We start from the raw sequence: 24,509 nt of genomic DNA on the forward strand, positions 1-24,509 counted from the left end.
GTCTCTATGCTCAACTTTTCTGCAAACCTAAAATTTCTCTAGAAAATAAAATCTATTATAAAAAAATTGTTCACAGTAAATTAAAAAATTAACTCACAGCAAAGTATACACATATATGTTTAAAAACACATGTGTAATATATATGTATATATACACATTCAGATAAAATAACTATACATCTCTTTTCACAATAAATTTTTAATGATATATTGTTATTCTCCCTCTCCCATGTAATGCTTCTCCAGGGACTGTCATTGGATGATGAAAAAATGCAGCTAAGTTATTCTAAATTATGTTCATAAGAAGGAAAGTAGGGATGAAATGGATAGTTGTGGGAGTCTGAAGTTTCAGTAAAGAATTATTTTTAAAGGGTAGAAAGATATCAACCATAAAAATATATAGTTACTAGCTCACTAATTTATTCTTTAGTGATCTCACTTTCTTTCAAGGAATGTAGATGGATATTTCATATAAAACTTCATGCCAACAGTATATATCACATTTTCCCAAGGAGTTAAAAACGTGAGGATAACAAAACAAACACATACCAAGTCCTCAATGCTGATCTTTAGAACATTCCGATATTCTCTGCCGTCTTTACCTTTAATATCACAATCAAATGAGGCTACTGGCAACAAAACAAGGATCAGGGGAGGAATTCCAAAGACATATCTAGAAGAAACTAAATTCAACAGTAAGTTAGAATAAGTGAAATATTGTAAGTAATATTATATAATTTATGGTGTTTCAATGAGTCTAATAAAAATGCATCTCAGTTTTTTGATAGTGGGGGAAATTCAACATGATGTGGCAACCAAAGTAAGACAGCATTTTAGAGTTTACTTTTTTGCATTTAGCATTTAGCATTTAGCATTTTTGCATTTAGCAATTACTCTTTTGGGAAAGTTCAGAACAGGTATGATGAGAGCAGAGTCTGTTTGTTTCTGAAACACACTCTAGGATGTAAATACAGTTTATTCCATTTCAGTTTGTTCAGGATTCCTACAAGACAAGGCAGCTACAAATAAACAGGCAAAGTATTGGAGGAAAAAGTTGCAGATTTTTGAAGTTTTACGATCTATGGCATGTGATTGTTTATTTAAATAAAACCTGTTGATTGTCCAAGTGTCCATCTGATTTCTAGAAGCAGCACAGTAGGAGGGCTCTCTATGGTCCTGTACTGTGACTATAGCCTTTCTTTTTAATAATAGACCTTAAAGGACTTACCTTTCCTAGAAATGTGGCAAAGTTCACTTTTTTGGAACTTCTTATCTTTTCAATGTTTTCTGTTTCTAAGTGCCCAGAAACCTGTATTTCTTCAAACACTGCTCTCTCTAGCTTCTTGACATATTAGAAAAACCCAATAAAGAAATTCACACCCTGTTGACTAATGATTTACATCTATTTTGATAAGCTTCCCCTATTAAGGGCAAGTGTCTAATCAAAAGGAATGAAATTATAAATGGTATAATTTCAGGCACGCACTGGATGGAAAGCCAGTGATTCCCAAAGATAATAAAATCTAGCTGTGCAGCCACTTATTTCTTCATAAACCTTACCAGAATGTTTTATTTGAGTCTTTCTGTAAACTCTTGAGTTATGTTGACAATATATTTCCTGTGAATTCCCAAATGAAGTTTAACTCTACTTGTTCAGGGCAAGACATTTCACATGTGTGCCTTTTCTGATTAAGATCACAAGCAATTCTCCTTGGAATCCAAAGAACAATTGTTGTGACAAGAACCTGAAGACTGAAATGCATCACAAAGTTTCCAACAACGCTGGCACCTACTGTGTCATTATTTGTCATATAAAAATCAGTAACACTCACCAGTGAATTATGTGCTATTACTGACCCACATTTTCACAAATGAGAAAGTAGACCAGGTCTTAGGGGAACAAACATGCATACTTCATCTCATCTTCTTATGTCACTGACACTTGACAAGGTAAGGGAAACAAAATGAAACGTGGAACCTACTCATAGCTCTGGTGCTACTAAGTGACTATGAGCTTGACAAGCAAGAATTCACTAAGGAAATAAATAACTATGATGCTAGTTACCTTTACCTAAGCCTGCTTTCCGCCAGCCATTCTTTGGTGTCTTATACATATTATCTCTAAAGAAACAGTCCTGCAAGCTAATCTTCTTGCAAAACAGATAGTAGGTGCCAGGGCTGAATTCTAACCTGAGCATACAGCCTCAACAGGATTTTATCAGAAATGGTCATAATCTTTTGACAAGAAACATATTGGGCTTCTGAATGAAAACCACTTCTATGTAATATTATACATCAAGCCTCTCTCTCTTCCACTACTGTTCCTTCCCTCTGAAGATTCAAATAATGATCAATTGCTAGTTATTTACTAGGGTCCTGACTTTGTAATTAGATTTGTATATATTGTACAGAGCCAAACTTTATTTTCACTGTCATCTTACAGGGGTCCAAAAAGTATGCTTTGGGAACAGTAGATACTAAAAGAACCTACACAGCATACAACTTGAAATGAGCTTAAGGGGAGCATAATAAAACAATTAAATACTAGAATGTAAAATACATTTTTATCATTGCATATAAATATTACTTCAAAAGTCTACCTTTTATGTTTTAATAAAGGAGGTCATTTTATTTCCGGTGAGCACAAGCTGTTGTGTTCTCTTCAATGTTCAGTAGTTTTTCCAAATTGCACATCAACCTATGTTATTTATTAGATGGCTTTTTAGCAATGCTTTTAAAAGGTGACTTGGTGAAAAATTCAGTCTTTTTTGGGTATTACAACCATTCTCAATCCTAAAACATTATTTTCCTTGTTTGTAAACCTTGTCTTTTGTTGCCATTGTTGCTAAATAAGTTAGTCCCACAGACACCAGGGTCTGGGGATGGAGACTTGGGGTTTCTGTCTTATATGACAATGGGTTGTGTGACTTGGTGAATGACAGAGCATCTTTTCAGCCTCATTTACCTGATTTGTAAAATGAAAACTTTAGGCTAAATGATCACTTAATGTCTCTTTCAACTCTCAAGCATCTTAACTCTAAGCATCTACCTGACCATCTAAATACAGTAACTATTTAGATTTGAAATTGCCTGATGGACAATACAGCAAACACACACAGGGCTTTGGGTTTCATAAGTTTCTAGCCCTGTCATTAATGACTTGCAGTTACACCTGCAGTTGCAGTCTTTTCTCCACAGCACAGAGAGAGTAACATATTAATATCACCTAGTCTGAGCATGCTGTTCACATTGTCACTATAGGAAAGAACTCTTTTATTTTACATTGTTTCAGATTATACATGGATACCCACTCCTTCCTCTCTTACCCTGAACTTTTCATTAAGTTACAGGAAAGATAAACCATAAAGAAATAATGCAAGAAAAGCTTGGGCCTGTGAATTGTCTTTCGATCTACTGAAGGGACTGAAACTGGAGAATTTGTTTTCAGTAGGGAATTTGGTTAAACCAGAATTATGACTGAATAAAAAACTCTTGATGGTTTTTGATTTAATCCAAACAATACATTCAGTCCTCAGCTGCATAAGTTATGGAGTGAAAGAGAACATAAACAAATTAGTTTTACAGTCCACCAAGTGCAATCTTTCAGAAATCCTTAAGACCAATAAGTGTTTACTGACTGTCCATTATAAACATTTTGTAGGCTGATTTTCACTGTGAATTTTAAAAAATATAATCCAAAGACATTCAGGATGGGATAGAAGAAATCTGAATATATAAGATGTGGTCTTAATATGAATAATTGGCACAAGCAAATGGGTGCATAAAGAAAAAGCTAAATTAATAAACAGTAGAGAACAACTATGTGTTGTATGAAAATCACCTTTCACCTTTTTAAAGTTACAAATATGAATATTATCCTCATATAAAGAAATGTAATATCTGCAAGAACCAATATTAAGACTGGACTGTAAATTCTACCCATAAATTCCATGAAAAATACTTAAAGACACTTCCTCATCCATCCTATGATATTGCATACAATATTTCCTCCAATCCTATAACCACTTCAATAAGCAAATACTACATTTATTCACATTTTTGAGGGGGATAATCTGGGGCACAAAAAACTTCATATATAATGTGACTAGTAAGAGTCAGGATTCATATCAAAGTGTGTCAGGTTGAAGACTAGAAACTGGGCTTTTAGTCACTGAGCTACACTGCTTCCTGCAAAAGTATGCGTGTGTAGTCAAGGGGAATGCACAAAGAGACGTCTCTTTCTGCATTAACTTCACTTACTTCCTGGCCAAGTTTTGAAATACCGCATCATACACTCTAAATGTCAGGAAAAAAAGACACTAAGTATTTACTCTTATTACACTAGGTTATGTGTCAGAGGTGAGACCAGAAAAAAATCTCAAGTGCATGAGTATGAATGACATTTAAATTGGTCCTATGAAATAACCTTCTCTATTTTTGCTTAAAATATTTAAACATTGATGTGGTATCATGTGTATTTCTCCTTTATACTATTCACACTTTCTAATCTTTCTCAGTTCTCTGTTTTTATTACTATCATATTTTTCAATCCCCAAATGTTTAAATTACCTAAACCAGACAGCACAGTTGAGGACCACACAGTAGGTCCTTAACTACTTCAACTCTCATAAGAAGTAGCAAAGAAAGAGGATAAAGAGTAACCCTATCCTTCAGCTTCTAGTGAAATCTATTGGAACAAAGATTTGATTGCAGAAAGCAACTCATTATAATCATTATTATTAGAAGTTTAGAATTCTAATACTTTGTTTACTAATAAGTTTAAAAATATAGATATACTTCGGGACAAAAGGGCTCCTTGTTCATAGTGCACACCCTAGCTTCCTTTCTTGATCATAGGTGATAATTAGAACCAGGAGAGATGCAGAGGAAAGCAGCAACTGCAGGAGATCCGTGGGCCCCTTTATAAGGAGAACGGGGTATACCTAATTCCTAATTCTATACGTATTAAACTTCTGGAAGGCACCCATTACAATCTTCCTCCGTAATTGTCTTCAATACTAAAACCCCAGCCCCCTTTACTTTGTTACTGACCTGGTACTTCTTGGCTATGTCATTTCTTGATTCTTTAATACCTATGAGAGGGGAAAGGGCTCTGTTGATCTAACGGTGCAGCCAGGAAAGCGCAAAGAGCAGGCATCAAACCCCAGAAAAATCTGCTCCCTTTCCTCGCACCCTTCTCCTCCCGGCTGGTTTTGTAGTGGGAGTATTTGCTACAAAGCATTCCAGTTTCCCTCAAATGATTCACTCTCATCGCGTCTCTTCCCCATTTTTTTTCTTCCAGTAAACTTTTTGGCCCTTTATATTGGCCATATGGTGCCAAAGGAATCCAGCTCACCTCAACTCTGCCCTTGTCCATTTTAAATCCATATTCCGCACAAATAAAATATATTCGATCTTAGCAAAGGTCTACAATTCAGTTATGCCCGTGCTATCCTGCCTCCCAGGAGCACCCAAACAGGAAAAATGAAAAATCCGAGGCCTTCTTCAGAGGCCAGCCCACGGACTTGGGTTCCCAGCAAAAGACACAAGGTACAGCCCCAGTCGGAAACTCCCCAGCGCGGCTGAGGGGTGGAAACGGGGTTTTCCAGAGCCCTGGCCCCTTCGGGTTTAAGAGCGCGTCCCGTGGGAGCTTCTCTTTCACTTCTCTGGGGAGTTCGGGGCTACAAGACTTCGCGGATCCCGGGCGCCTGTGAGGAATTCGGCGGGGCCAGAGGCACGGGAGGGCGACTTGGGCGCCGGGTTGACAGGGCAGAGCTGGCTAGGGAAGACTGACGGAAAGCCATTGGCTGCCTCTGCGACCCGGCTGCGGGCTGCCTGCGCGGAGCGGCGCGGGAACTGCGGCGCTCGGTCTCCGGACAGAAAGCAGGCGTCGGGGACTGTCCTCGCAGCCTGCCAGGCGCGCAGCCCCGAGTGCAAGTGGCAATGGGCCAGGGTACTCGGGCGCGGCTGCCGGCTGCCTGCGGGAGAGTCAGTGCTCTGGGCTGGTCCAAAGTGCAAGGCCCGCTGTTCCCGGACGTGCCTGGGCGCGGGCCCGGGCAACGCGCCCCGGAGTCCCCCGGCGTGCCGGGCGCGCCAACTTAGGCGCCCGGGAGAGGAGCGCTTACCATGGAACATGGTCTGCGGGAGGCGGGCGTGGTCATGATGACCGCAGCGGCCTCAGGAGCAAGCTCTCACCGCCCATGGTCACCGCCAGGGCCCTGGTCTGCCGCCGAGCCGCCGCGAGCCGGTGCCGTGTAGGGCCCTCTCTGCCGCTGGTTCCTCTTACCCACACCGCGCCTGCTGCTTCATCCATCCCAACGGGGGCGGCACACACCACCGCCCGGCTCTGCGCTTTGCCTTTCCCATAACTTCCGTAGGATCAGCCGGCAGTGTACTTTCAGTTTCTGCTTTGTGCCTGGTCTGCAGGTTCAATCTTCGGGTTCATCACCGGGCGCCTTCACCGCCCCCCCTCTCCTGGGCACCTGCGTCCTCCCCTAGCACTTCCTGTGCACCTGGACCAGGACCAGAGGAGGGCGCGAATTTATAACGCACCGCCAAGGAAGGAACAAGCTGGCCTGCTGAATCCGAGCAACTCGAGGCGAAAGACTCCGGATGACCTCTAACCGCCTTGGCAAAGCTAGGCGACTGGGAGCTAAAAGCATAGGTTCCTAATGTGTCCACGGAAGCTACAGATGTGTAGGGCGCAAACTGGGCTATTGCAACCCGACGCCGCGCAAGAGGCGTTGCAGCTTTTGCCGCGGATGTGGTGGATGATGCCAAACCATCTTGTGAAAAAAAAAGGAAGTAAAGAATGATTAAGGATGGTCACACCCTCAGCCCCTCCAACCTCTGTAATCAGTCTCTTTCTGTTCTGTCTTTTGTGCGTGCACTTGCCCAGGTGAGACCTCAAAGAAAAAATAATCGTGTGGGTTCACCTAATCTGGTAAGTGGTATCTTTGGACGTGAAAATCAAATCCCAAATTAGGTGGAGGAAAGGGAGACTGACTCTAATACTTAGAAATTATCATTTCCACGTGTTCATTTTTCTGAACTGGCTAATAAATCAGTCTATCCATTTTGACTGTGTGTTTCTTCAGGGGTTCATTTTTTTCTAGGCCTAAATTATTTAGGTATTTCCTGTCATAGTTTGTTCTATGATACTTTGCAGAAACCCTGCTTAAATGAAGGTGGGTGATGTAAAGTAAAAGCAGCTGCCTTTATCTATCATTAGTTCTCTGCTAGTATAGTGCTAAGGTTTGGATACATCATCTCGTGTAAAATTTCCTGTAGTGTAGACAGTTTTCTTATTTGCACTTCACAGATGTGGGGACAGATTTCCTTAAGTAACTGGCCAGAGTTCACTTAGCTACCTAGTAGCAAAGTGGACACAAACCTGCCCAGTTCTGTCTCTAGAGCCCATGCTTGCAGCTCCTTTGTTAGAAGTCCTGGTGAATAATGTAGAAATTGATGTCAGGAGGAAAACAGCATCCTGTATCATGTGGGTGTGTCTTTGCCCCAGTGTGGGGACCTCAGGAAAGGTTTCTGTAAGTTGTGAGTTCTAAATTGAGATCCAAGCAGAAACCAAGGTAAGGATGAGAGTGAACATTGTAGATTCCGTTGTAGCTTGAACAAAGAGGAAAAGAAAGAAGGGAGAAAGAGAGTAACAATAAAGAGTGAGTTGCTCAAGCCTGAAACTTGCATCTCTGATTCCTCTTTTACTCTCACTTCCCACATCCAAATCCATCCAATTTCGTCAGCTCTACCTCTAAAGTAAATCTGTCCAATCTGGGTTGCCTACTGACAGGCCATTAAAACCCAGTGAGCTAGGGGTTCTTCCAGCTGTCACTCTTGCCCACAAATCTTCATTCCCCTCAGAGCAGGAGGATACCTGATTTATACCTACCACCCTCTGTGACTACCCCCTGGCCACCTCCCCCTCATACCAGGCCTTCAAGGCCCTGGGTGATCTGGGCCCTGCTGCCCTCTCTGACCCTCTCCTGTACCCATTTCACTATGCTCCAGCCACACTGGCCTTTTCCTTCCCTGTGTCCAGTCAAGCCTGCTTCCACTTAGAATGTATTAGCACACAGGCATTCAGAAAGTAGTGCTGAGTGACGGAAAGTGAGAAAACGATTGAGTGAGACTGCATAAGTGGGAACTTGGGTGAAGGAGAAAGTATGTGAAGGCAGGAGGAAACAGGTGAGAGGAAGAGAGTGAGGGAAGCCAGTGAGGACAGGGGACAGACAAGGTGGGAAAAGCCAAGTGTTTCCATTTGACTGGGCTCTAGACTGGGAGGTTGGGTGTGGAGAAACAGTAGGCTAAAGTGACTTTTTAAAAATGAATTGTGTAACTAAACACACTTACGGTGGTTCTTTATTTACTTAAAATCCCTGATAGCAGCACTCAGGTCTGGAACTGCACATAGCCTGCTCTTTTTTTTTGCTTTTCAGGGACAGATAAAAGAACATCCATCAGTAAGTTGCTCTAGAGGAAGTTTGTCTTCCTTTTTCATTCAATCACCATTAAATCTGCAGAATAAGGGCTTGTGCCTAAGTGAGATTTTGGGAAGCATGAGGGGAAATTGTTCAGAGCTCCAGGAGAGATGTAAATTCCTCACTGGACTCTGACCCCCAAATGTGAAGAATCAATCTGAATATTCATAAAGCCTTAGGAACTTTTACTGTTATAAGAAAATGGGCACATTCTAACCACATCTAGCTATTATTTTTCTATGATAGAAATAATGCCTTTTGGAAAAAGTTCAAACATGAAGTCTTAATTTGTGGTTGTTATTTTGATAAATGAATATAATTTTTCATAGGACAGATGGACAGAGATGAAATGTTTTGTGAATTTTTTTTTGAGAGGGCATCTCTCATATTTATTGATCAAATGGTTGTTAACAACAATAAAATTCTGTATAGGGGACTCAATGCTCAATGCACAATCATTAATCCACTCCCAGCCTAATTCTCATCAGTCTCCAATCTTCTGAAGCATAACGAACAAGTTCTAAAATGGTGAACAAATTCTTACATAGTGAATAAGTTCTTACATGGTGAACACTACAAGGGCAGTCATCACAGAAACTTTCAGTTTTGATCACACATTATGAACTATAAACAATCAGGTCAAATATGAATATTCGTTTGATTTTTATACTTGATTTATATGTGAATTCCACATTTCTCCCTTATTATTATTATTATTATTTTTTTAATAAAATGCTGAAGTGGTAGGTAGATGCAAGATAAAGGTAGAAAACATAGTTCAGTGTTGTAAGAGAGCAAATGTAGATGATCAGGTGTGTGCCTGTAGACTAAGTGTTAATCCAAGATAGACAAGGGCAGTAAAACATCCACGGATGCAGAAGATTTCTCCCAAAACAGGTGGGGGGAGGTTCTGAGCCTCACCTCTGTTGATCCCCAAATTCTCACCTGATGGCCCCCCTGCGACTGTGCCTGTCTTAGGTTGTTCCTCCCTTGAGGAATCTTACCTGTCTCTGGCTAACCAGTCATCTTCCGGGGCCATACAGGGAAATGTAAAGTTGGTAAGTGAGAGAGAAGCCATATTTTTTGAAAAGGTTAGCTTTTTACTTCTTTGCAGATATATGCCCTGTGGCTTCTATGCCCAGCATTTGTCTTGAGGTATCTTTACCACTTGAAAGAATTACGATACTCGGTAAATTCGATATGAGGCACGAATTCTATTTAAGGATTGTAATTAGGAAAGAAGAAGAAAAGCTATAGAAGTAGCAGACAGAAGAAAACATGGGAAGATTGACTATTTCTTTGACAAATCTTCTTCTAGAGTAACTTAAGCATGTATAGGTTTTAAACTACTAATTAAATTGTGCACACACATTAACATAATAGGAATACAGTTACATAACCAAAGCAGACCTATAATTACCAGCCATCTCCAATGAAACCAAGAAAACCAGTTAGGCACCCTAGGCATTTGTGAAAATTTATCTATGATATGATGAATAATGTCCAACTGAACTTGAACAGTCTGAGAGAAATCAGACAAATTAAAACAACCCATTCCTGGGAACTGTTCACATCCCATATGTTCTTTTAACAGTAGATAGTCTGTAGTTGTAAGATTTTGGAGCGCTACAACTTGCACTTCTCCTAATTCTTGGTTGAGTTCCAACAGTATAGATCCAGTCAAATTTGTTGTTTTACTGTATGCACAAGCCAGCTTAGATATCTCCTTCTTCATTCCCATGGCAAGTCCAGGAACCGGTGGGATGAATGCAGCTACAACTGTAGCAGCGCCTGGATCTTTGTTAAGGTTTTTTGATGATCATCTTCTGGTATGACTCTTCCAGAGAGTGCTCATGTTGAAAGTTCTTCATATGGTATCTTAGTTCATTTTCTGGGTAGCCAAATTAGGCTTTGATCCTCTGTATAAACACAAACAGACCCTTTGCCCACACTTTGATATGCCCTTTATACCATTGTGTAGAACTCATTGGAGATCACCACACAGGAACTGCTTTTTTTTTTTTAAGAGAAAGGAATATTATCAGAAAAATGTACCTCCATAGCCAATCATCTGACACCCTTTAAGAGATCAAAATTAAGGATATTTAAAGCATGCATTAATCGTTGATTAACAGTTAGTTTTATCCTATCAGGGAGTAATCCCCCTTTTCTTTCTTTTTTTTTTGTTATCATTAATCTACACTTACATGAAGAATATTATGTCTTCTAGGCTCTCCCCTATACCAGGTCCCCCCCACAAACACCCCTACAGTCACCGTCCATCAGCATAGCAAAATGCCACAGAATCACCACTTGTCCTCTCTGTGCTGTACAGCCCTCCCCTTTCTCCCAGCCCCCCATTATGCATGCTAATCTTAATATCCCCCTTCTTCTCGCCCCCCTTATCCCTCCCTACCCACCCATCCTCCCCAGTCCCTTTCCCTTTGGTACCTGTTAGTCCATTCTTGGGTTCTGTGATTCTGCTGCTGTTTTGTTCTTTCAGTTTTTCCTTTGTTCTTATGCTCCACAGATGAGTGAAATCATGTGGTATTTCTCTTTCTCTGCTTGGCTTATTTCACTGAGCATAATACCCTCCAGCTCCATCCATGTCGCTGCAAATGGTAGGATTTGCCCTCTTCTTATGGCTGAGTAATATTCCATTGTGTATATGTACCACATCTTTATGCATTCATCTACTGATGGACATTTAGGTTGCTTCCAATTCTTGGCTATTGTAAATAGTGCCATGATAAACATAGGGGTGCATCTGTCTTTTTCAAACTTGACTGTTGCGTTCTTAGGGTAAATACCTAGGAGTGGAATTCCTGGGTCAAATGGTAAGTCTGTTTTGAGCATTTTGAGGAACCTCCATACTGCTTTCCACAATGGTTGAACTAATTTACATTCCCACCAGCAGTGTAGGAGGGTTCCCCTTTCTCCACAGCCTCGCCAACATTTGTTGTTGTTTGTCTTTTGGATGTTAGCCATCCTTACTGCTGTGAGGTGATACCTCATTGTAGTGTTAATCTGCATTTCTCTGATAATTAGCGATGTGGAGCATCTTTTCATGTGTCTGTTGGCCATCTGTATTTCTTTTTTGGAGAACTGTGTCCAGTTCCTCTGCCCATTACTTAATTGGATTATTTGGTTTTTGTTTGTTGAGGCATGTGAGCTCTTTATATATTTTGGATGTCAAGCCTTTATCAGATCTGTCATTTACAAATATATTCTCCCATACTGTAGGGTTCCTTTTTGTTTATTGATGGTGTCTTTTGCTGTACAGAAGCTTTTCAGCTTAATATAGTCCCACTTGTTCATTTTTGCTGTTGTTTTCCTTGCCTGGGGAGATATGTTCAAGAATAGGTCACTCATGTTTATGTCTAAGAGGTTTTTGCCTATGTTTTTTTCCAAGAGTTTAATGGTTTCATGACTTACATTCAGGTCTTTGATCCATTTTGAATTTACTTTTGTATATGGGGTTAGACAATGGTCTAATTTCATTCTACTACATGTAGCTATCCAGTTTTGCCAGCACTATCTGTTGATGAGACTGTCATTTTGCCATTGTATGTCCATGGCTCCTTTATCAAATATTAATTGACCATATATGTTTGGGTTAATGTCTGGAGTCTCTAGTCTGTTCCACTGGTCTGTGGCTCTGTTCTTGTGCCAGTACCAAATTGTGTTGATTACTGTGGCTTTGTAGTAGAGCTTGAAGTTGGGGAGTGAGATCCCCCCAACTTTATTCTTCCTTCTCAGGATTGCTTTAGCTATTTGGAGTCTTATCTGTTTTGTTTATTTTCTCGAAGAACCAGCTCTTGGTTTCATTGATTTTTGCTATTGTTTTATTCTTCTCAATTTTATTTATTTCTTCTCTGATCTTTATTATGTCCCTCCTTCTGCTCACCTTAGGCCTCATTTGTTCTTCTTTTTCCAATTTCAATAATTGTGACATTAGACCATTCATTTGGGATTGTTCTGCCTTCTTTAAATATGCCTGGATTGCTATATACTTTCCTCTTAAGAATGCTTTTGCTGTATCCCATGGTAGTTGGGGTTTTGTGTTGTTGTTGTCATTTGTTTCCATAAATTGCTGGATCTCCATTTTCATTTGGTCATTGATCCATTGATTATTTAGGAGCGTGTTGTTAAGCCTCCATGTGTTTGTGAGCCTTTTTGCTTTCTTTGTACAATTTGTTTCTAGTTTTATGCCTTTGTGGTCTGAAAAGTTGGTTGGTAGGATTTCAATCTTTTTGAATTTACTGAGGCTCTTTTTGTGGCCTAGTATGTGGTCTATTCTGGAGAATGTTCCATGTGCACTTGAGAAGAATGTGTATCCTGTTGCTTTTGGATGTAGAGTTCTGTAGATGTCTGTTAGATCCATCTGTTCTAGTGTGTTGTTCAGTGCCTCTGTGTCCTTACTTATTTTCTGTCTGGTGGATCTGTCCTTTGGAGTGAGTGGTGTGTTGAAGTCTCCCAGAATGAATGCATTGCATTCTATTTCCTCCTTTAGTTCTGTTAGTATTTGTTTCACATATGTTTGTGCTCCTGTATTGGGTGCATATATATTTATAATGGTTATATCCTCTTGTTGGACTGAGCCCTTTATCATTATGTAATGTCCTTCTTTATCTTTTGTTACTTTCTTTATTTTGAAGTCTGTTTTGTCTGATACTAGTATTGCAACACCTGCTTTTTTCTCCCTGTTGTTTGCATGAAATATCTTTTTCCATCCCTTGACTTTAAGTCTGTGCATGTCTTTGGGTTTGAGGTGAGTCTCTTGTAAGCAGCATATAGATGGATCTTGCTTTTTTATCCATTCTATTACTCTGTATCTTTTGATTGGTGTATTCAGTCCATTTACATTTAGGGTGACTATTGAGAGATATGTACTTATTGCATTGCAGGCTTTAAGTTTGTGGTTACCAAAGCTTCTTTACTATCTTACTGTCTAACTTAACTTACTTGTTGAGCTATTATAAACACAGTCTGATGATTCTTTATTTCTCTCCCTTCTTATTCCTCCTCCTCCCTTCTTCATATGTTGGGAGTTTTGTTCTGTGCTCTTTTTAGGAGTGCTCCCATCTAGAGCAGTCCCTGTAAGATGCCTTGTAGAGGTGGTTTGTGGGAGGCAAATTCCCTCAACTTTTGCTTGTCTGGGAATTGTTTAATCCCTCCTTCATATTTAAATGATAATCGTGCTGGATACAGAAGTCTTGGTTCGAGGCCCTTCTGTTTCATTGCATTAAGTATATCATGCCATTCTCTTCTGGCCTGTAGGGTTTCTTTTGAGTAGTCTGATGATAGCCTGATGGGTTTTCCTTTGTAGATGACCATTTTTTTCTCTCTGGCTGCCTTTAGTACTTTGTCCTTGTCTTTGATCTTTGCCATTTTAATTATTATGTGTCTTGGTTTTGCCCTCCTTGGATCCCTTGTCATGGGAGTTCTGTGTACCTCTGTGGTCTGAGAGGCCATTTCCTCCCCAAGTTTGGGGAAGTTTTCAGCAATTATTTCTTCAAAGACACTTTCTATCCCTTTTTCTCTCTTCTTCTTCTTCTGGTATCCCTATAATGCGGATATTGTTCCAGTTCGATTGGTCACTCAGCTCTCGTATAATTCTTTCATTCCTGGAGATCCTTTTATCTCTCTCTGCATCAGCTTCTCTGCATTTCTGTTGTCTGTTTTCTAGTCCATTAATGGTCTCTTGCATCTCATCCATTCTGTTTTGAAGTCCTTCCAGAGCTTTTTTTATTTCTGTATTCTCCTTCCTTAGTTCTTGAATATTTCTCTGCAAGTCCGTCAGCATGGTTATGACTTTTGTTTTGAATTCTTTTTCAGAAAGACTGGTTAAAACTATCTCCCCATGTTCCTTCTCAGGGGAAAATGTAGCAGATGCTGAAGCTGTCTGGGTTAGTCTTCTCTGGATCATATTTTTTTGCCTTTTCATGTTGATATGTGCTATTGACTGTCAGCTGGGAGAGCCAAACTTTCCACTTGCTAGTGGCCTTCCTTTATTGGGAGAACTGCGACCCCTAGTGGCTTGTGTTGGGCAATTGCGTGTAGACTGGGTCTTTGTGTCTTGCCGGGCCAGTATGGAGGAAGCTCCCTTGCTGAGGGCGTGGCCAGCCTCAGGCTGCTTCTCTGCTATGGCTGGGCCCCAGAGGGGTAAAGGACAGGGGGCTGTTTGGCAGATTACCTCCGTGAGGGGTGTCAGAGCTGTTGTCCAGGGGTTTAGTGCACCTGGAGTGCCCTGCAATTTCCAGCTACTGGACTGTGGCTTCGGTTGTTTCCGTCCAGCTGTTGTGTGCCTGTCCCTTTAAGACTTTCAAAAAGCACTTGCTCTTCTTTGTCACAGGGGCATCAGCTTCGGGACCCGCTCAGAGGTCTTGCTGCCCTGTTTCCTTAGTTTCCAGGTCTCCACGCATGCATTGTGTCTGTGCTCTGGTGCAGATGGGTGGGCTGGGTGTTTAACAGTCCTGGGCTCCCTCTCCCTCCCCGCTCTGACTCCTCTCCTCCTGCCAGGAGCTAGGGTGAGAGGTGCTTGTTTCCCGCTGGGCTGGGGCTTGTATCTTACCCCTTTCACCAGGCACTGGGCTCTTGCACTTGTGGATGTAGTCTGGCTATTGTCCTGTGTCTTCTGGTCTCTCTTTTAGGATTAGTTGTATTTGTTGTATTTTCAAAAATACATATGTTTTTGGGAGGAGATTCCGACTGTCCTAGTCATGCCGCCATCTTGGCTCCACCCTGTTTTGTGAATTTTTATATGTGAATGTCTTATGATTAGAGAAATGGAGTGATTACTATTATGTTCACTCAGACTCAATGAACTGCGCAAAAAAGTCAACATGGAAACAAAATAGCATATAGTTTATGAATTATACCCAATAAATATTAAGAGGGACAGCATTCTCAGAATGATTAGTACTATGTAGTAGAAAAACATTGAAATATGAATGACAACTGAGAGAATTGTTAAAGGTTAACCAATGTCTTTCTGATGTTCTACAATCTTTAATCAAAAGAGTCTGTTACTGGTTACATAGAAATATTATCTTGCTTAATTATCTGAACTATTTTTACCCAATTTAGTGTGACTATTTTTATAGTCTGAGATCCAAATGTTAGCTGTCTTTCTGTCTATGGATATTTTCTGAAGGTCCCACGCCTTAATTTTCTAGGTGTACTCTTCAACATATTTCAAACTCACACACACACAGACACACACAGACACACACAAAATCCACTTCTTTATGGGCATGCATTCTGTATAGTAGTGCAGGGGCTTGTGTTTAGAAGGGCTCTGTGCTTGCTTTAATGCTCTACTGTCACTGTCTTGAAATTCATAGTTATTTTTGGACATGGAGACTCTCATTTTCACTTTGCAGTAGGCCGTGCAAATTCTGTAACCAGTCATGCACACTCACACATACCATGTCTTCGAGGTAGTATCAGTCTTGTGTAATTTCAAGAATCAAGAATATTATGAAAAAGAAAGGAGGAAATGTATTTCAAACCATGGGTTTAAGGCAATCTAGACCCACTTTAAAAATCAGTGAAAGTAGGGTCCAAAAAGGTTAAGGTCCAAAAAGGTCCAATGGCAAAATAGCTAAAAGTGAATAACCTATAATTCTAAATCAAATCTGTTTGATTTTCAAGCCTGGCATTGAGGATGCATATTAAATTTTATCAAATGACTACTGAGCATATGTTTACATAGTCATGTTTTTCTGTTTTTGCATTCCTGAATAAACCAAAAATTTACCATGGTGCTAAATTCAAGTTGCTAATATTCGACTTCAAATTTGGCAATTACATTCACAATTGGTATATGTTTGTTCTTCTTATTATATTCAACTGAGCTTGGGTATTTTTGTCAGATTTCCTTAGCTTCATAAAGGGATTGGTGAATTCTACTGCTTTCTAGAAACTAACTTTTAAACAGTATATGAACCATTTTTTTCTTGATAACAGGGGCTATATTTCAACAATAAAACATACTGAATTTCATGGGAAGCAGCCCAAGTATAGGATGAGACTGCTATTACAAGTATTACAAAGTGAAAATAAAAAGGTTTCTTCTGAACGCTAAATCAAAATGACCATAATGACCACATCAAAATATCAGGGACACTGGTGGAAATGTTTATGTCAGTATATCAATGATTGCTTGCATCTTGGAAATGAATGAAATTACACATCTATACCTTAGAAGAGAGAAGACCAAGAGAACCAATGCCAGGAGAGAACTTGAGACATGGACATTAGGGGAGGATGGGAAATGAGTGCCCACTAACACAGTGACAAGTAATGGGCAGGAAAGTAGGAGAGGCAAAAATCAGTGTTCCAGAAAGCAAAAGAGGGCAGAATTTCAAAATGGATTAGGTAGTCAGTATTTTCAAATATCACAAAGAGATTGAACAAGATGAAGATTGAAAAGTGCATCCACTGAATTTGGTAGAGTAGAGATTGTCCACGGTCCTCATGACAATAGTTGACCACAGTATAGATTCCAGTGTGTGGATATAAGGGAAGATATAAATATAGTGAGAGGAGACAACTTTTTAAAGGTGTATGGTAAAGATAAAAGGAATCAGGGTGGTGGGTTGAAAGGCATGTGAAGCATAATAGAAGTTTTCATATAAATCAGGTTCTCCTGAAGTAAGAAAGGATGGAATTATCTGATTTTTTTTTTCTTTTGCTCCCTTCATTTCTTTTTCATTTTAGTATTTCAATTCTATAATCCTAAGCAATCAGAATCCACTACAAATCTAGTGTCTAATTTTCTTTTCCTTATTGAAATGTTCCCTGTGATGCTCACTTATCTACTTCTGGATCGAGTTTTGGCTTGTCTAAGAGAAAAATATTTCCCAGTTGCCCTTCAGAGAGAGCATCTGTAGCTTATGTAGTTAGTATTATCCAACCCTTTTGTATACTAATACAAAATTGTTGACAATCACAGGTTTCTTTTACATACTAAATTTTGGAGGGACTACACTTTTAACTGTTGCCTTTATAGACAATTAGAGAAAATTATACCTGTGACAATGTTTTTCATGCAAATTTTTAGAAGAAAATGGAATAATATTTTACTTTATTGCCTTAAAGTGCCTGGAAAGACTCCCTTAATATTATCCAGTTACTATGTGAAGATGTAAAATTTTTGTTACGATTTCTTGGACAACAGTGACAGTGTCTTATCCAGCCTAGAATTTTTTTAACAGAATTCCTTACAAGCTGCAGATTTTCCCCAATTATTACTCATGGAAAAGGGAGATACCAGACTGCACAGGCCTTGACATGTTCTCACAGAGAACTGGTGCTCTGGGAACCTGTGGTAACATCCAGGAATGTTATAGTACCAATTACTGACTGATAGTAATATGTCTAAGGTTCCCATAGACATATCGATATCATATTTAATTCTCATATTATATAGATTAGACTTCTTTATTATTCTTATACTTAATATAAATTAGACTTCTTTTCCTAATATGGAGGGTTTTTCTATTTAAGTCTTTTTACTGTTAAATTTGAAAATCAGTCCAATCTACTTCTTCTCAGGCAAGCCAGGTTTATTCCAGCCCATTCATCATTGCCTTAAACTGTGTTTGGACTCTCAGAACATCCGTTAACTTGTATAAGACATGGAATAATTAAGTGTATCACAGTAGTAATGAGGTCAGTAAGTAGTAATCTGAAAAGATCTTGTATTTCCCCCAAGTTCTTAGGGTATCAGCCATTGCTCTATGCTAATAGTGTGTCACTTACCTGGCATACCAAATGCCTGGAACTTGCTTGTCTAAATTAATGTACTTGTCTAAAACTTTAATATATCAGCTGGTAGTGACATATACACCTTGATGAGAAAAAAACACAAGAATGAAAGTTTTCAAGAGATCAAAACACTGAGCTATTGAGTTTGGTGTATCAGACAATGATTTCTTCAAACAATAGAAAGGAGTGTCCTGAGTAACATACCCTGTGCAATGGCAGATACGTGCTTTGATTTCCTTGTTTCTTTCAGTCTGTTAGCAGTTCTCCCTAATGTTTAACTATCAAGTTTTCTAATCATGTCTTCCTTATGCCTTTTTTTTTGACCAACACTTTTTTTCCTCATCTGTCCTAGGTAAGACCTTGTTTTTACCATTGAAATGTAAAATTGTCTATTTCTTGTTATTTCCCTCCTTTCCAAATAATATTCTGGATAATTTTTATTTTCTGAGACCTGTAGATTGATAACAGGGGCTATATTTCAACAATAAAACATACTGAATTAGAACAAACAGATTAAAACAAATTAAAACAAACAGATTAGGAAAATGAGGACTCTTTAGTTCTAATTCCAAACTAACCCATATCATAACTTTTTATTCTCGTGTACACTTTGTGAAATTAGGGCAATTTAACAAATATAAGTGTTTCTCTATGCATTAAGCTATTTGATTTTATATTTTAAGCTTTTAGGCATATATGTTTTCACTTTATATACATAGTCCAAGTAGCCTACAATGAGCCCTAACCAAAACACAAGACAAAATTAATACTATGTGTACTGGTCCATTGACCATCTGACAATGAGATCCTCTGAGGCTGGAGGGTTTTGTAGGCATTCTCCAACAGCCAGATTTAAATTGGTGACTTTAAAAATCCAGAAAGAACCGAAACAAAACAACAAAACTGAGGGCTCTCAGGAGCCATAAGAATCACTCTCAAGAGTCAAAGAAGGGCTAGAGGCCCAAGGAAATCTCAGAAGGCTGAATGTAGAAAAGAGTGTGAGGAGATAAGGAGAAGATGAAATGCATACTTCTGCTGTTGTTACTGTGATAGTTACTTTGTGTTAATCTTGATTGAGACGACTATCTTCTTTATGGCTTTAATTTTCCCCAGGTCTTTTAATGCCCTTAATAAATATTTGTTTTGTTGGCTTGAATTTGACTTAGCACAATTCCTTCTTTGCTTCCTCCTGGTAAATCTTTATTGAATATTAAGCTGTAAAAGGAAATAAACTTCATCACAAACTTGTTCTTGCAAGTAGACTTTCTGGCAGTTATTTTTTGGTACCTTTCCTGTTGTGCAGGTACAATTAATTCAGTGTACCATATCAGCAAATGGAATTAACTGGACCTTTGCTTTTCCATGAGAGTAAGTTCCAGCTCAATACATTTCTGAAATGTATTGTTGCCAAGACAAAGAGTTTCTTCCAATGAAAATACACCAACAAAATTTTGTGTAGCTGTTTCTTCTAGTAGTGCATTTTATGTTACCAGAAATAAAAGCCAAATAGCAAGTACACATAATAGTTATCAGTGACACTCTTTCATTGGCATATAAAATGTCCTGAACAGCTTTCATCTGCTTGTTACTGCATATGTACTATATATTTCCCAGGAAGATACTGAGGAAATCTCATAACGATTGCTTCATCCTGAACTTAATTAATCAGGCTTATCATTCTTCCTGGGAAAAGTCAAGGTCAGCATCTAAATGTGCTCCAGTGTCTTCCAACCCTAAATAATCTTTCTTTTAATTCAACATATAGTAATCAAATAACACTCTGTGCCATACACTGTTCTAGGTGCTTGGAATATATCAGTGTACAGAACAGACAAAAATAATTTCTTTTCAACTGAGCTTACATTCTAGGGGAGGAGATAGATAATAAACAATCAGAAGTAATGAAGTATAAAGAATGTTAGACTTTTTAGCCTAACTAAGGTCTTTGAAAAAACAGTACGATCAGGGTGGGAGATTTCTATCTGTGGAGGGAAATGCGGGTGTTGGGGAAGAGGGTTGTGATTTTAAATAGGCTTCAGTGGGAAGGTGAAATTTGAACAAAGACCGAAAGGTGATTGAGTGAGTCACATGGACATCAGTCAGAAGCATCCCACGGAGTGCGCAAGGCCCGCAGCAAAGCTCTGGCCGACCTGCCTGGAGAACTGAGTTGTCTGGGTTCCTGGGCTGTCTGCGTCTAATTTCTCCTTTCTCCTTCCTTTCTCTTGTAATTGACTCATTCTGAGTAATTGAGTAGTTGACACTGTTTCCACTCCTATTCATTCTTTATTCCATTGCACCCACCTTCTATCTACCATGTCCTAGGTCATTAGTGAACTAGTTGTCTAGTTGCTGCTACTGCTGTCTAAAACTACCTTTTTTAGATTATAAAAATGGAATGTGAAGTATACATATTTAATAAATGGAGACATGCAAAAATTTAAAAGTTAAAACTCCATCTAACCATTGCACTTGTGACAGTCATGCTGTTCATATGTAATTTTAACTAAAATGAGATCATACTATTCACATTGTTCTGCAACTGGCTCTATTTTCATTTATCTCTGTCTTTACATGTCAGCAAATTCTTATCTAATATCTGATATTCAAATTTCTAAAATCGATCCCCAAATGCCCATTACATTGGAGTTCTGGTTTCTTTTAGTAAATTATTGTATTAGAGACCACAAAAGTGCTCATTGCTTCCTAGCCAGTGGTCATGGCTGGAAAAATTATGAATTAGTGCTGACATTTCTAAGTACATTTTTATGTAATTAGACTATGTAATGTCACCTTTATTTAGACTGTTACCACAGTCTTGATCATTGAGAAGACTGGTTCCTAATATCATTAACTTCATTACTGATTTTTTAACAATAGACATTGAATGGTTGCAAAATATTATGACTAATATTACATTAAGTAATATAACTTCTAAGGGAATTTTAAACTATTTCATAGTTCTTTCTGTTCCTTGAATGCATCCTTCTAAGGACATATAACATCAAAATGCTGTATTCCAAAGTCACTTAAAATAAGTCTGTTTTATTTGTGGTTATTTTACCAAAGTGGCATATGATAGGTGCAGCTGTTTCCCATGGAGTTTGAGAATTTAGCTATAGAGAATTCGGCTATGGAAATTCTGTGTTCCAAGTTGTACCTGTCTTTCCTTCTTGTACTGCTTTTCTTCTTCCCCCAGTAGGTGAACATTTTTTCCATACCAAAACACAGAGACTTGCTTGTTTTGTTGCAATAGCTGCATTATATGTAAATGACCCCTAATTTTCTCCAGTACTCTATGGTCAGCCACTTGGTTTGGCTACAGTCTTGTAAAAGCAATCTGGGTATATTTCATTTTAGTTTACTTGACATCTCAGAAGCATTGGACACTTAGTCACTCTTGTTTGGATTTTTTTCCCTCCTACATTTCCACTGACATCATTCTCATAGTTCTCATCTAATGGACTAACTCTTTCCTTCTTATTATTTGGATTCTTTCTTCTGCTCTCTGTTGTAACATTTCTATTCTCCAAAGTTCTGCCTTTGGCCATCTCCTCTCATGCTGCACTCACTTCCTGAGTCATATCATCCCCTTGCAGGTTTTAACCACCGTTTTTTTGCTCATGTCCCACATTTTGTACTTCCAGCCCAGTCCTACCTGAGCTTAAATTCCAGCTCTATCATCCAACAGACTGTGGTGCATCTCTAAGTTTCTCAAAAATACTTCAAGCTCAACAGATAAAAACACATATTTTCTGCCTCATTCTTCCACCCTATATATATCCTTCCAGAATAATACTTTAGTTGTACATTTTATTCTCCAGGTTAGAAACCTAGGAAAGACAAAATTTATTATTACAACTTATTTGATACTGTCTGCTTGCTAGTGACTGTCCTCTCTCCATTCCTATTGCCTTTGGTTAGGTCCTCTTATCTCTCCTCAACCTAAACCTTCTTAAGAGATGTTTTTGAACAAAACAAAACAAAACAAAAAACAGACTATATCCCTTCCTGCTTAGTTTTTCAATGGCTTCCTGTCTCCTAAGGGCAGTGTCCACAGACACTCTGCATGGAACACAAGGTGCTTCATGATTTGGTGCCACACTCCTGCCATCCAGTCACCTGGATGCCCCACCCATCATCCTGAACCCTCAAATCATTCCAACTTTCACACTTTCCTACCTCTGCACATGCTGCCCTTTCAGCTTAATGTGTCCTGGCATCCTTCAGGATAAGCTCAGGTTTTATTTCCAGAGGGATGTTCTATCTAATGTCATTGTATGGACTAGGTCCTTATTTTATCAAATGCTTATCAGCTATATTATAATTCTTTTTGATGATTTGCTCCCTACAATGTGAAATTCTTGAAAGCACAGACTTCTCTTTAATTTATGGTATATTTTGAGCCTAGCACAAGGGCTGTCTTGTCTTAGGTGTTTGATGTAAATCTGTTGAATAAATGGACAGCTACTCCAACTGTTGCATATGCTACACTATTAGACTTTCATGGTTCCCTGAGGACGGACACTGATCTTGCTTGTGGTTCTATTCTCAGTGTTCAGCACAGTGCCTGAACATCACAGACACTCAGTAAACATATGGCTAATGTCCTCTGAGAGGCAGATGCATGTATTCATGCTGCAATATTTACTTACCCGCTGATAACCAGGGTTTAGAATAACTGAGATATCTCACACTTCAGGAATTCTAGATACAGACAGACTCCACCTTTTAGACACATTCCATTTAGTTACATATTTGATCAAATCCAGTAATGATTTAATCATTTGTATATGATATCAACAGTAATACCTAGCATATTTGGCTATGTTAAAAATGTGGCATAAGGGACAATTTCTATCCTGAGGTTCTCAAACTTCATATAATCTAGATGGAAAAACACTTTAAAGATAAAACAAGCCTTCCTTTTTAAAAGTGGTCTCCACATAGGTTTAATGTCAACCAAGTGTATATATACATTTGTGTGTATTGTGTGTCTTCTATAACTATTCGTGTGTCCTCTATGTCCGAGCAAGGGTCATATGGAAATAGCAAAAGTGAAGAAGAGAATTAAACATGAAATAGCTTCTTGTGTCAAACATTTTTTAATTAAACATTTTGACTTCCACATAGTATTAAATTATAAATAATATAATTTTAGTTGAAAGATCTACTGTAGTCATTTTATCCTCCCACAAAAAAAAAACTTGAAATTGAGGAGACTGACTCTAGAAATAATTCCAGAATCACTTGTTTTTATTTGCAACATTTGGTTTATGAGAGTTGTTTGGTTACAGCAATATTTATGATGACTAATAATGGCTTCAAGACACCTATAAATAGATTTTATAAGTATGAGTCTTGGCAGATGGAAGGTGATGTTGCATTAATTGAGTCCATAAAATGTATTTTATACAGTAGGCAGGTAGTGTTTCTGCTGTTGCTTTTAAAGTTTATTTGTATTTTGGAACTGTGAATTTTAAAAAATTCTCTCTGAATTGGATGGGCAACACTACATTGATAACCTTATCACAACATTTTTTGATGAAATGATATTTTCATTGATTCACTATTACTTTGGGCAAACCTCCTCCATATTTGTCCAATATATATTAAATACTTTGTGCCCTCAAATAAATGTGAAATGCCAGTTATATTTTATTATATCTTAGTAATGCTGATAGAGTAAGGGTGATCACAAGAAGAAACTGCTCTAAAATTAGCAATTTATGTTGAAATAGTCACACACTGGACAATATAAGTATCTATAATATTGGGGATCTTGATTACTAATACAAGGTTTTGTGAATATTCTAACACTCTGGAATTTTTCTTTCCTGATTTTTCCCCCCCGAAGTGACTATCTTGTGTATTTATAGACCTGTTTTATATTCATGCTACCGTTCTTCAAAATGTGTTTTAGAAACCTTCTAAAGACGAGCTTGCAGAGCCTCTAGTATATTATTGTTAAAATTTTTGTGTTTTGGCTGTGGATTTGATTTTCAGAAACTGAAAAAAATTAAAAAACAAAGAACTATGGAATTCTTTAAAAAATAATAATAACTAAGCTTTTCTTAGAGTTTTCATAAATTAAACTTTCTTCACACCACCTGTTTTCCTCTTTAGTTTGTTGACAGCATTATGACAAAGAGTGAAAGCAGAGAAGAAACTTATATAGTCTTTTATCAGTGAGGCCTTCCCCCACATAAAATCACTCTCTATCTCATCACCATATTTTTTTCTCCAT

General features: G+C 38.5%; 1 protein-coding gene and 1 long non-coding RNA gene across 10 annotated transcripts in view; one reads left to right on the forward strand and one right to left on the reverse strand.

Moving 5' to 3' along the window:
* The window catches only part of IL7 (interleukin 7), a 39,762-nt gene extending 33,157 nt beyond the window's left edge, over positions 1–6,605 (reverse strand). For 7 of the 9 annotated variants that reach the window (XR_012128284.1, XR_001853544.3, XR_001853542.3 and 4 more), the window contains exons 1-2: positions 6,125–6,605; positions 549–682 (exon numbers count right to left, since the gene is read on the reverse strand). Coding sequence is in view for 4 of the 9 variants with exons in the window: in XM_073229744.1 (XP_073085845.1) it covers positions 549–682; positions 6,125–6,134 (144 nt within the window). In the remaining 5 variants the exon portion in view is untranslated. Of the gene's footprint in view, positions 1–547; positions 683–5,051; positions 5,093–5,355 lie in introns of those variants that run through there. The other 2 variants (XR_012128281.1, XR_012128282.1) reach the window with 2 other exon arrangements.
* The window catches only part of LOC118968293 (uncharacterized), a 72,013-nt gene that overhangs the window by 25,264 nt on the left and 22,240 nt on the right, over positions 1–24,509 (forward strand). The window lies entirely within an intron of this gene.

The sequence above is a fragment of the Manis javanica genome, chromosome 2, assembly GCF_040802235.1.
Source record: "Manis javanica isolate MJ-LG chromosome 2, MJ_LKY, whole genome shotgun sequence".
NCBI lineage: Eukaryota > Metazoa > Chordata > Mammalia > Pholidota > Manidae > Manis > Manis javanica.